Raw genomic sequence first — 13,276 nt, forward strand, 5'->3', positions numbered from 1 at the left:
TCTGTCCTTTTAACAATAGCTATTCTAACAAGTACAAGGTGATATCTCATTGTCGTTTTTATTTACATTTCCCTGATTATTAATAATGTTGAGCATCTTTTCACATACCTATTGGCCATTGGCATGTCTTCTTTTGAGAAAAGTTTGTTCAAGTTTTTTGTCTATTTTTAATTATTATTATTTTGCTATTTAGTTTTATGAATTCCATATATAGGATGTAACCCCTTATTGGATATATGGTTGCAAATATTTTATCCCCCTCTGTAGTTTGCCTGCTTTGTTGATATTTTCCTTTCTTGTGCAGAAGCTCTTTTCATTTGAAATAGTACCACTGTATGTTTGCTTCTGTTTTCTCTGCTTTTGGTGTCATATCCAACAAACAAACAAACAAACAAAACATTGCCAAGACCAATGCCAAGGAGCTTTTCTTTTCTTTTTTTTTTGTTTCCTACAAGTTTCTTGGTTTCTGATCTTATGTTTAAATCTTTAATACATGTTCAGTTGATTTTTGTGTATGGTGTAAGATAAGGACCCAGTTTTAATTTTTTGTATGTAGATATTCCGTTTTCCCAAAGCCATATATTGAAGAGACTGTCCTTTTCCCAGTTTTAATTTTGGTGTATTTGTCAAAGATTAATTGACTATATGTGTGTGGGTTTATTTCTGTACTGTCTAATCTTTTCTATGAATCTATATGTCTGTTTTTATACAAGTACCATACTTTTTAAATTACGATAGCATAGTAGTATAGTTTGAAAATAGGAAATGTGAGGCCTCCAGCACTGTTCTTCTTGCTTAATTTAGCTGTTTGTGGTCTTTTGTTGTTGTGGTGTTTTGTTTTGTTTTGTTTGTTTTATAAATTTCAGTATTCTGGTTTTCTATTTCTGTGAAAAAATGACAATGGAATTGTAGGAATAGCACTGAGTCTGTAGATCGCTTTGGGTAATATGTACATTTTAAAATATTAATTCTTTCAATCCATATACATGGATAGCTCTCCATTTATTTGTCTTCAATTTCTTTAATCAAAATGTTGTAGTTTTCAGTATACAGATCTTTCACTTCCTTTGTTAAAATTATTCCTAAGTATTTTATTCACTTTGATCTTACTGTAAATGAAATTGTCTAAAATATCCTTTTCTGATAACCCACTGCTATTTTATGGAAGCAAAATTGATATTTGTATGTTGATTTTGTATCATATGACTTTATTGAATTTGTTTATTAATTCTAATGGATTTTTTGGTGGAGTCTGTAGTGTTTTCTGTATATTAGATCATGCTTTTGGAAAGATGATTTTACTTATTCCTTTTTGATTTGGATGCCTTTTCTTTGTCTTGACTAAGTGCTCTGGTTAGGACGTCTAGTATTATGTTGAGTAAAAGTGGCTAGAGTGGGCATTCTTGTCTTGTTCTTCTTAGATTTGAAGTTTTTAGCTTTACACTGTTGAATATTATGTTAGTTGTGGGCTTATGATGTATGGCCTTTTATTCTTTTCTTATTTCTGCTAACTTTGGGCTTAGTTCATGTCTTTATCCAATTTCTTCAATTGCAAAGGTAGGATATTTATTTGAAATCTTTCTTTTTTCTTAATGTTGATGACTTCTTCCTCAAACCTGCTTTTACTTCATCCTATAAGTTTTGTTTTGTTTCCATTTTCGTTTGTCTCAAGATACATGTATTTTTAAAAATTTTCTTTTTAATTTCTTTTGACCCATTGGTTGTTCAGGAACATATTGTTAATTTACATGTATTTGTGAATTTTTCAGTTTTCCTCCTTATTAATTTCTAGTATCATACCATGTTGGTCTGAAATGATACTGGATATGATTTCAATTTTTAAAAATTGTTTAGACTTGTTTTGTGGCCTAATATATGGTCTCTCCTGGAGAGTATTTTATGTGTGCTGGAGAAGAATGTGTATTCTGCTGTCGTTGGATGGAATGTTCTGTGTATGGCTGTTAGGTTCATTTGGTCTAAAGCATAGTTCAAATACGTTGTTTCCTTATTGATTTACTGTCTGGTTAATCAATGTATCATTGAAAGTGGAGTCTTGAACTCCCTATTATTATTGTAGTTATGTCTTTTACTCCTTTCAGTTCTGTTAATATTTGCATTACATATATAGCTACTCTAATATTCAGTGCATATCTATTTACAATTACTCTTTTATCATTTTATAATAAATTGACCATTTTATTATTGTATTTTCTCTTTTTACAGTTTTTGACTTAAAGCATATTTTGTTTGACATAAATATAGATAAACATGCCCTCTGGGTCATCATTTGCTTGGAGTATCTTTACCTATTGTTTCACACTCAGTCTATGTGTATCAAAAAAACTTTACTAAGTCTCTTGCAAACAGCATAAGGTTGGATCTTGGTTTTTAATCCTTTCATTCACTTTATGCCTTTTGATTGGCAAATGCTGTCTATTTACAGTTAATGTAAGTATTAATAGGTAAGAACATATTCTTGACATTCAATTGTTTTCTGGCTATTTTTAAAGCTATTTATTCTTTTTTCCTCTATTACTGTTTTTCTTTTAATTTGATAATTGTTTTGCATGTTGGTATGTTGGTATGCTTTGATCCATTTCTCTGGGTTTTTTTTGTCTCTGTGTGTGTGTGTGTGTGTGTGTGTGTGTGTGTGTGTGTGCATGCACTGTAGGTTTTTTATTTGTGGTTACCAAGTATCTATATAAAGCATCTTATAGTTACAAAAGTCTATTTTTAACCTGATAGTAACTGAACTTATGTCACATTAAAAAAAACTACACTTTTACTTCCAACTATCTCATTTTATGTTTTAGATGTCACATTTGCAGCTCTTTATATTGTGTTTCCATTAAAAAATTATTGTAGCTATAGTTATTTTTAATACTTTTTTGTCTTTTAATCTGAATATTACAGTTAGAAGTGATTTACACACCAACATTAAAGCATTAAAGTATGCTGAATTTGGCTATATACTTAACTTTACTGTGAGTTTTATAATTTCATGTTGCTAATTAGAATCCTTTTATTTTGTTTTGAAGAACACCCATTAGCATTTTTTTTTAAGACAGGTGTTGTGTAAATGAACTCTTTCAGCTTTTGTTTGGGAAATTATTTTTCTATTTTTTATTTCTGAGGGGCAGCTTTGCTGGGTAAAGTAAGTAAAGTATTTTTGATTTGGTAGGTTTTTTTCTTTCATTAGCCCACTCTTTCCTCTTCCTGAAGATTTCTTCTGAAAAATCCACTGATAGCCTTGTTCATGTATGTAATGAGCCTTTTTTTTTCCTCTTGTTGCTGTGAAAATTCTGCTTTTCATTTTTGACAGTTTGATTATTGTGTATCTCAGTGAATAATTCGTTGGGTTGAAGCTATTTGGGAACTTTTAAGCTTCATATATCTCAGTGTTCAAATGTCTTTCTCTTTATCCAAATTTGGGAATGTTTCAGCCATTATTTATTTAATAAGCATTCTGCTGCCCCTTTTTCTCACCTTTTTTAATTTTGTAAATCTCATATTGTAAAAGTTAGGTCTCTGGATAATGTGCCACAAACCTTGTTAGGCTTTCTTTGTTCTTCTTAATTCTTTTTTTTTTTTAATTTTCCTTGGCTGGATAATTTTAAATAATCTGCCTTCAAGTTCACAGATTTGTTTTTAATCTGCTTGATCAAATGTGCTTTTGGCATTCTCTATTATATTTTTTATTTCTTTTTATTTTTCTGCTCCAGTATTTCTATTTGGTTCTTTTCTATATACATAATTTTGATCTCTTTTTTGAATTTCTCTGGATGAGGTGAGAAAGTGGGACTCTTGGGTAGCATGCTGCGTGGCTGGAGGAGTCAGGTGCTCACTCATTGCTCTCTCACGTTCCCCTATCATTCTGGCTTTGTTGAGCAGAGTGTAACAAAACCAATTGGAGAGATGCCTGTTAGAGCCAGAGCAGAGATTTTTCTTTCACCTGAGATCTGGCCTCTCATGTCGTTGTGTATATTTCTATCTGTGTTTTTCAAATACTGATTACTCTGTATTGCCTTTCCTTCAGGATGAACCCAGCTCTGGGATGGATCCCTGCTCTAAGCGGTACCTATGGCAAACAATAATGAAGGAGGTTGGGGAAGGCTGTGCTGCAGTGCTGACCTCCCACAGGTGAGCTCCAGTTTCTCCTGTAGTCATTTCCTGAGCAAGACTGACTAACAAAGGTTAAGAAGTGCATTTAGGCCCCTGTACAGTGCTACACATAGACATTGCTTAATCTTTACAGCACAATAATGGTGATATTGTTGTTAGCCCTTATTGTATAAATTGAGACTGAAACCATGAGGGATTACGTTGTATAACCAAGTTTACATAGCAAACAGGTGGCAGAGCTAGAATTTGAACCTAGTATTCTGTGTCCAAAGATGATATTCTTGCCTCATCCATTGCTACTGTTCAAGGATGAGTACTAGACTACTGTTTTCAGGTCTTCCTGAAGGATTGTTCAGATCCTTTCCATCCAAGGCCTCTTATTTCAGCAGGTAGAATTAGCTGAACTAAAATACTTAACAGGTTACTGAATCTGGTTTAACATTTTCTTTATCACAGAATTAAGTTTGTAATTAGATTTCAAAACCATTGACTTATTTTTAATTTTCTAATACACTGTTCTAGGCCACACAGAATTAAAAATACAGATTTTATAAAACCTACTTATGGGAAGTGAGCAATGTAATTTAACTAATACAAATCATAATGATGTAATAAAGACCAGGCTTTAACGTTTAGACTTGTTTTGTCTTTATGCTTAAGTAAAATATACTGTCAAGATGTCAAGAGCTGCCAAAGATCTGACATTTTGCCCTTTTGTAAGCTGGCAAATTTAGCTTGATACAGTTTTATGGATGTTGACACAAGAAATGAGACTTCTGGGTCGGAGATGAAATACTTTATTGCTCACAGCAAAAACAGTAGCCAGAGTGTCAGCATGGTTTCTCATTGGTTCCCTAAATCCCAGTTTCTACTGGACTAATGGATGCCTGCACACATAGGAGAGGAATGCCAAATCTAGTGAAATTACCACCTTATAACATCTAATAAAGAAGTCAGCTCTTGGTTTGGGAGGAGGTGTCGCTTCTTCCATGGTTGTTTGCTGCAAGCACAACTTTGAGAAATGGCCCAGGTAAAGAGCAGTTACGGCCTTATATTCTTGCAATTCATGGCAAGACATGTAGGAACACAAGGCACCCATGGAAACATGCTTCCCAACAGTCTAAATCATTCCGTCTATACTTGAATACCCCAGCTTTTGTTACCAGAAGTGATATAAAGCTAGCCCTATCATTTGAAATGTGAGATTTCTGAGAAGACCTCAGAAGACTTTGCTGATTACTGCAGCATTATTAGTTTATGTAAAAATACTATTAAATGCTATAACTCAGCATGCATAATCCTATTATACATAAATCTTACAGCCATTTCCTGTAACAAGTATTAGTGGCTGCAAAGCAAATGTATTGTGAATAAATCAGCCATTCACACATTTCTCACGTTGCTGCATGTCAAAGTAGACTTTTCTTCTTAATTTTCTGTCTTAATATTTCTATCTTTCTTTTTTTAAAAACAATCATTCACTGATAGGTTTGTCTATATTGCTTAACATTCTCCAATTTTCACTACCAGACTAAACTTTACACTGTTGTTTTTTTAAATATCACTTTCTGAAGTATAATTTACATTTCATATAACTTAACCACTATAAGTATGGAATTCTATGATTCTTTAGTAAATTTATAGACTTCTGCAAATGTTACCATAAATAAGTCTTAGAAAATTTCTGGCACCTGCCCCTAAATTTTCTCATGCTTATTTTCAGTTAAATTAGCATTCAAGGCCAGGCGGGGTAGTTCACACCTGTAATCCCAGCACTTTGGGAGGCTGAGGTGGGCGGATCTCGAGGTCAGGAGATCAAGACCATCCTGGCTAACACGGTGAAACTCGTCTCTACTAAAAATACAAAAAATTAGCCGGGCACGGTGGCGGGTGCCTGTAGTCCCAGCTACTCAGGAGGCTGAGGCAGGAGAATGGCATGAATCTGGGAGGTGGAGCTTGCAGTGAGCCGAGGTTGTGCCATTGCACTCCAGCCTGGGTGACAGAGAGAGACTGCGTCTCAAAAACAAACAAACAAACAAACAAAAAAACAAAAAAAAAACATTCACAACCTCCACCTAGGGAAACATTGATGGCTTTCTGTCTACGTAAATTTGCTTTATATGGATATTTCATTAACTGAATCATATAATCAGTAGTCTGCTGCCTCTGACTCTTTTTTTTATTTACTGTAACACTTTTAAAGTCTATCCATTGCGTTTTGTGTCAATACCTTGCTCCTTTTCATTCTGAACAGTATCCCATTTTATAGCTATACCTCTTCTGTTTATCCATTCACTGGTTGATGAGCATTTGGGTTGTTTCCAGTGTTTTGCTATTATGAATAACATGTTATGAACAGTCATATAAATGTCTTTGTATGTATAGACATGTTTTAATTTTTTAAAAATTTTCTGAGTCAAGTTGCTAGGTTGAATAGTAAGTTGTATTTGATACTTTAAGAAACTGCAGAATGATTTCCCAAATTGGCCTTATCAGTATATGTTTCCAGCAACAATGATGAGTCTTCTTTATTCCATATCCTTGTCACTACTGTCTGTCTTTTTTGATTATAGGCATCCTAGTGAAGTTGGGTTTTAATTCACATTTTCCTAAGGACTAATGCTGTTAGAATCTTTTTATGTTCCTAATGGTTATTTGTATTAATTCTTTAGTGAAATATCTATTCCAATATGTCCTCCATCCTCCATTTTTAAAATATGGCTTTATACTTTAGAATAGTTTTAGGTTCACTGTAAAATTGAGAGGAAGGTACAGAGATTTTTAAAATCCCTCCTTGCCTTCACACATGCATATCCTCCCCTATTATCAACATACAGCACCAGAGTGATACATTTATTAAAACTGATCAGCCTACATTGACAGCACGTCACCACCCGAATCCAGTTTACATTGGGTTCACTCTTGGTGTTGGACATTTTACGGATTTGGACAAATATCTAATAAGAAACCACCATTTTAGTATCAGACAGAATTGTTTCTCAGCCCTAAAAATTTTCTGTGTTCCACCTATTCATCTCTCCTGCCTAACCCCTGGTAACCACTCATCTTTTTACTGTCTCCATAGTTTTACCTTTTCCACAGTGCCATATAGTTGGAATCATATAGTATGTAGTCTTTTCCGATTGGCTTTTTGCATTAAGTTTCTCCCATGTCTTCTCATGGCTTGATAGCTCATTTCATTTCAATCCCGAGTCATATTCCACTATCTGGATGTACTACAGCTTATTTATCCACTCATCTGCTGAACCACATTTTGGTTGCTTCCAAGTTTTCACAGTTCTGAAAAAAGCTGCTTAAGGATCCGTGTGCAGTTTTTTGTGTGAATGTATTTTCAACTCGTTTGGGTAAATACCAAGGAATGTGATTGCTGGATTGGATGGTAAGAGTATGTTAATTTTTGTAAGGATCCTTTATTTTTAAATTGTTTTTTATCTATTATTTTTGAATTGTAATAGTTCTTTTTATGTAGCAGATATTCCTATATTCTGAATAGAAGTCCCTTGCTGGATAAATGATTTGCACATGTGTATATCCAGTCTATGGCTGTCTTTCCATTTTGTTAATGTCTTTCCATTTTCCATTGTCTTTGAAAGTGCAAACATTTTAAATATTGATTACATTCAGTTGATTGATTTATTTTTTATATGGTTTGTGCTTTTGGTGTCTCATCTAAGAACTATTTGTTCAAGTGAAGTCCTAGAGATTTTCTTCTATCTTTTTTTACCTAAAAATTGTAGAATTTTAGCTCTTATATTTAAGTCTTTGATCTATTTCAAGCTAAATTTTGTGTATAGTATGAGAAAAGGATATAAATTCATCTTTATGCATGTTAATATCCAATTATTTCAGCACTCTTCCTTGTAAAGATGATCTTTTATCCCACTGAATTGTCATAGCACCTTTATTGTATTATTTATTGTGTAATTTATTTTTGGACTCTCAATTATTATCCATTGATATGTATGCCTATTTTCTCGCCCAATAATATCATGTTGATTATGGTTGTTTTCTGTTAAGTTTTGTAAACAGTGTTATTCCTTCAGCTTTTTCCTTCTATTACAAAATTTTTCATTCTCTTGAAATATTTTTCAGTTTCTTTTGTGATTACTTCTTTGACCCTTAGTTTATTTAGAAGTGTTGTTCCATTTTCAAATACTTGGAGATTTTTAAGACTTTTTTTCTGTTATTCATTTCTGATTTAACTGCTGTAATTAGATAAAATACGTTGTATGATTTTCATCCTTTTAAATTTGTTAGGACTTTTTAATGGCCTACCAGAGGGGTTACAGTTTTTTTTTTTTTTTAATAAAACCCCGTTATATATATATTTGGTTTTGCAAGTCATATGGTGTGTCCTGCAGTATCCAACTCCATTGTTGCAGTGTGAAAGCTTCCCCCAGCATTAGGTAAATGCATAATTGTGGTTGTATTCCAATAAAACTTTATTCATTCCTCTCCCCCATCCCCTACAAATTGTGGCAGGCTGGATTTAGCCAATATGCTGCAGTTTTTTACTCCAGGCTTAACATGTGGTTTATCCTAGAGAATTGTCTATGCAAAGGAAAATGTATTCTATAGTATTTGGATGGAATATTTTATACACAGCAAGTTAGTTTTGACAATGTTGTTTAAGTATTCTGTATTCTTGTGGATTTTTCCCTGGGTATTCTATCAATTACTGAAAATAAGATACTGAAATCTTCGAGTATAATTGTTATTTTTTCTTTTCCTTCTTTAAATTCTGTCAGTTTTTGCTGCATATATTTGGAATCTGTATAGTTAGTGAATATGCATTCTTAACTGCTATCATATTAATATTTTGACTTTCTTATCATTATGAAATGTCTCTTTTTCACTCTAGCAACATGTTTTATCTTAAAGTCTATTTTGTTTCTTAAAATAGCCATTGCTTCTGTCTCTTGGGTAATGTTTGTATGGTATATCTTTTCATATTCTTTTTTTTTTTTTTTTTTTGAGACGGTGTCTCGTTCTGCCACCCAGGCTGGAGTGCAGTGGCCAGATCTCAGCTCACTGCAAGCTCCGCCTCCCGGGTTCACGCCATTCTCCTGCCTCAGCCTCCCCAGTAGCTGGGACTACAGGCGCCCGCCACCTTGCCCGGCTAGTTTTTTGTATTTTTTTTAGTAGAGACGGGGTTTCCATATTCTTTTACTTTCAAATAATTTGTGTCTTTGAATAGGAGTGTTTCCTATAGATTGTGTATAGTTGGATATTGTTCTTTTCCCAATCTGACAATGTCTGCCTTTTGTGTGAGGTGTTTAAACTATTCCACATTTAATGTAATTATTGATATGGCTGAAGTAACATTGACTGTTTTGCTATTTTTTATATAATGTCTCCTGTGTTTCTTGTATCTCTGTTTCTACTTGACAGTCTTATATATTAAATGAGTAATTTGAAGTATTCTGTATTTGATATCTTATCTATTTTTTAAATTATGTTCTTACTGGCTAGTCTAAGGATGATAGTATACCACTTTATGCTAACTTAATTCTGGAAAAGTATTGTAATCTTGCCCTAATATGGCTCTATTTCCTCTGTTTTTCTTTTTGTTATTATTCCCATATACATTACATTTTATATGCTCTAAATCCAATGAAGCGCATTATAAGTTTCACTTTACTCAATTTTGAATTTTTATAGAAGATAAGAAAATATATGAAAAAAGATATACACAGTCTTAAATAGTAATCCATATGCAATTGTCATTTCTGACGCTTATCTGTCCATATGAAAAATGTGAGAAAATTTTGGCTATTATTTACTCAAATAGTTTTTCTGGCCCTATCTGTCTTTCCTTTTCTTTTGGTCTTCCATTACATGTATGTTGAAACTCTGATGTTATCGCACAAGTCTGAGTTCTTGGTCATTTTTTTTAGTCTTGTTTTTCTCTATTTTTGGATTGGGTAATCTTTATTGATCTATGTGTTCACTGATTCCTCTGCCATTTTGGATCTGGTGTTGACTCTGCTAGTGAAGTTTTCATTTAATTTCTTGTAATCTTTAACTGAAAGATTTATTTTTGGTTCTTTTTTATATTTTTTATCCCCTTCTTCAGAATCCCTATTTACTGATTTTGTTGTCACACTTTAATTCTTTTTTTTTTTTTTTTTTTTTTTTTTTTAATTCTTAAAGTTCTGGGGTACATGTGAAGAACGGGCAGGTTTGTTACATAGGTATACATGTTCCATGGTGGTTTGCTGCACCCATCAACTTGTCATCTCTATTAGGTATTTCTCCTAATGCTATCCCTCATACGGTCCCCCCGCCCCGCAACAGGCCCGTGTGTGTGATGCTCCCCTCCCTGTGTCCATGTGTCCTCATTGTTCAACACCCACTTATGAGTGAGAACATGCTGTGTTTGGTTTTCTGTTCTTGTATTACTTTGCTGAGAATGATGATTTCCAGCTTCATTCATGTCCCTACAAAGGACATGAATTCATCCTTTTTTATGGCTGGATAATATTTCATGGTGTATATGTGCCACATTTTCTTTATCCAGTCTATCGTTGATGGGCATTTGGGTTGGTTCAAAGTCTTTGCTATTGTGAACAGTCCCTCAATAAACATATGTGTGCACGTGTCTTTATAGTAGAATGATTTATAATCCTTTGGGTATATACCTAGTAATGGGATTGCTGGGTCAATGGTATTTCTAGCTCCAGATCCTTGAGGAATTGCCGCACTGTCTTCCACAATGGTTGAACTAATTTACACTCACCACCAACAGTGTAAAAGCATTCCTATTCCTCCACATCCTCTCCAGCATCTGTTGTTTTCTGACTTTCTAATGATCGCCATTCTCACTGGCATAAGATGGCATCTCATTTTGGTTTTAATTTGCATTTCTGTAATGACCAGTGATGAGGAGCTTTTTTTCATATGTTTGTTGGCTGCATAAATGTCTTCTTTTGAGAAGTGTCTGTTTATATCCTTTGCCCACTTATTGATTTTTTTTTCTTGTAAATTTGTTTAAGTTCTTTGTAGATTCTGGATATTAGCCCTTTGTCAGATGGATAGATTGCAAAATTTTTCTCCCATTCTGTAGGTTGCCTGATCACTCTGATGATAGTTTCTTTTGCTGTTCAGAAGCTCTTTAGTTTAATTAGATTACATTTGCCAATTTTGGATTTTGTTGCCATTGTTTTTGGTGTTTTAGTTATGAAGTCTTTGCCCATGCCTTTGTTGTGAAAGGTATTGCCTAGGTTTTCTTCTAGGGTTTTTATGGTTTTAGGTCTTACATTTAAGTCTTTAATACATCTTGAGTTAATTTTTGCATAAGGTGTAAGGAAGGGATCCAGTTTCAGCTTTATGTATATGGCTACCAAGTTTTCCCAACACTATTTATTAAATAGGGAATTCTTTCCCCATTGCTTGTTTTTGTCAGGTTTGTCAAAGATCAGATGGTTGTAGATGTGTGGTGTTATTTCTGAGGCCTCTGTTCTGTTCCATTGGTCTATATATCTGTTTTGGTACCAGTACCATGCTGTTTTTGTTACTATAGCTTTGTAGTATAGTTTGAAGTCAGGTAGCTTGATGCCTCCAGCTTTGTTCTTTTAGCTTAGGATTGTCTTGGCCATGCGGGATCTTTTTTGGTTCCATATGAAATTTAAAGTAGTTTTGTTTTTCCAATTCTTTGAAGAAAGTCAATGGTAGCTTGATGGGGATAGCATTGAATCTATAAATTATTTTGGACAGTATGGCCATTTTCATGAGATTGATTCTTCCTATCCATGAGCATGGAATGTTTTTCCATTTGATTGTGTCCTCTCTTATTTCCTTGAGCAGTGGTTTGTAGTTATCCTTGAAGAGGTCCTTCACATTCCTTGTAAGTTGGATTCCTACGTATTTTATTCTCTTTGTAGCAATTGTGAATGTGAGTTCACTCATGATTTGACTCTCTGTCTGCTATTGGTGTATAGGAATGCTTGTAATTTTTGCACATTGATTTTGTATCCTGAGACTTTTCTGGAGTTGCTTCTCAGCTTGAGGATATTTAGGGTTGAGATGATGGGATTTTCTAAATATACAATCATGTCATCTGCAAACAGGGACAATTTGACTTCCTCTTTTCCTAATTGAATACCCTTTATTTCTTTCTCTTGCCTGATAGCCCTGGCCAGAACTTCCAATACTATGTTGAATAGGAGTATTGAGAGAGGGCATCCTCATCTTGTGCCAGGTTTCAAAGGGAATGCTTCCAGCTTTTGCCCATTCAGTATGATATTGCCTGTGAGTTTGTCATAAATAATCTTATTATTTTGCAATACATTCCATCAATACCTAGTTTATTGACAGTTTTTAGCATGGAGGGCTGTTGAATTTTGTCAAAGGCCTTTTCTGCATCTATTGAGATAATCATGGTTTTTTTTTTTTTTTTTTTGTTATTGGTTCTGTTTATGTGATTGATTACATATATTGATTTGTGTATTTTGAACCAGATTTGCATCCCAGGGATGAAGCCAACTTGATAGTAGTGGATAAGCTTTTTGATGTGCTAATGGATTTGGTTTGCCAGCATTTTACTGAGGATTTTCGCATCGATGTTCATCAGGGATATTGGCCTAAAATTTTCTTTTTCTTTTGTTGTGTCTCGGCCAGGTTTTGGTATCAGGATGATGCTGACCTCATAAAATGAGTTAAGGAGAATTCCCTCTTTTTCTACTGATTGGAATAGTTTCAGAAGGAATGGTACCAGCTCCTGTCTGTACCTCTGGTAAAATTTGGCTGTGAATTTGTCTGGTCCTGGACTTTTTTGGTTGGTAGGCCAATTTCTCAATTTCAGAACTTGTTATTGGTCTATTCAGGGATTCAACTTCTTTCTGGTTTAGTCTTTGGAGGGTATATATTATTTCAGTAATTTCTCCATTTCTTCTAGATTTTCTAGTTTATTTGCATAGAGGTGTTTATTAGTATTCTCTGATGGTAGTTTGTATTTCTGTGGGATTGGTGGTGATATCCCCTTTATCATCTTTTATTGTGTCTGTTTGATTCTTCTCCCTTTTCTTCTTTGTTAGTCTGGCTAGTAGTCTATCTATTTTGTTGATGTTTTCAAAAAGCCAGCTCCTGGATTCATTGATTTTTGGAAGGATTTGTTGTTTCTCTCTCTCCTTCA

At 33.9% G+C, this 13,276-nt stretch overlaps 1 protein-coding gene across 1 annotated transcript in view; it reads left to right on the forward strand.

Annotated features, from left to right (window-relative positions):
* ABCA13 (ATP binding cassette subfamily A member 13) overlaps positions 1-13,276 on the forward strand; it is a 520,700-nt gene that overhangs the window by 452,484 nt on the left and 54,940 nt on the right. The window contains exon 58 of the mRNA XM_010374424.2: positions 4,037-4,140. Coding sequence (XP_010372726.2) covers positions 4,037-4,140 — 104 coding nt within the window. The remainder of the gene's footprint in view (positions 1-4,036; positions 4,141-13,276) is intronic.

This window comes from Rhinopithecus roxellana, chromosome 6 (genome assembly GCF_007565055.1).
Source record: "Rhinopithecus roxellana isolate Shanxi Qingling chromosome 6, ASM756505v1, whole genome shotgun sequence".
In the NCBI taxonomy this organism is placed as follows: domain Eukaryota; kingdom Metazoa; phylum Chordata; class Mammalia; order Primates; family Cercopithecidae; genus Rhinopithecus; species Rhinopithecus roxellana.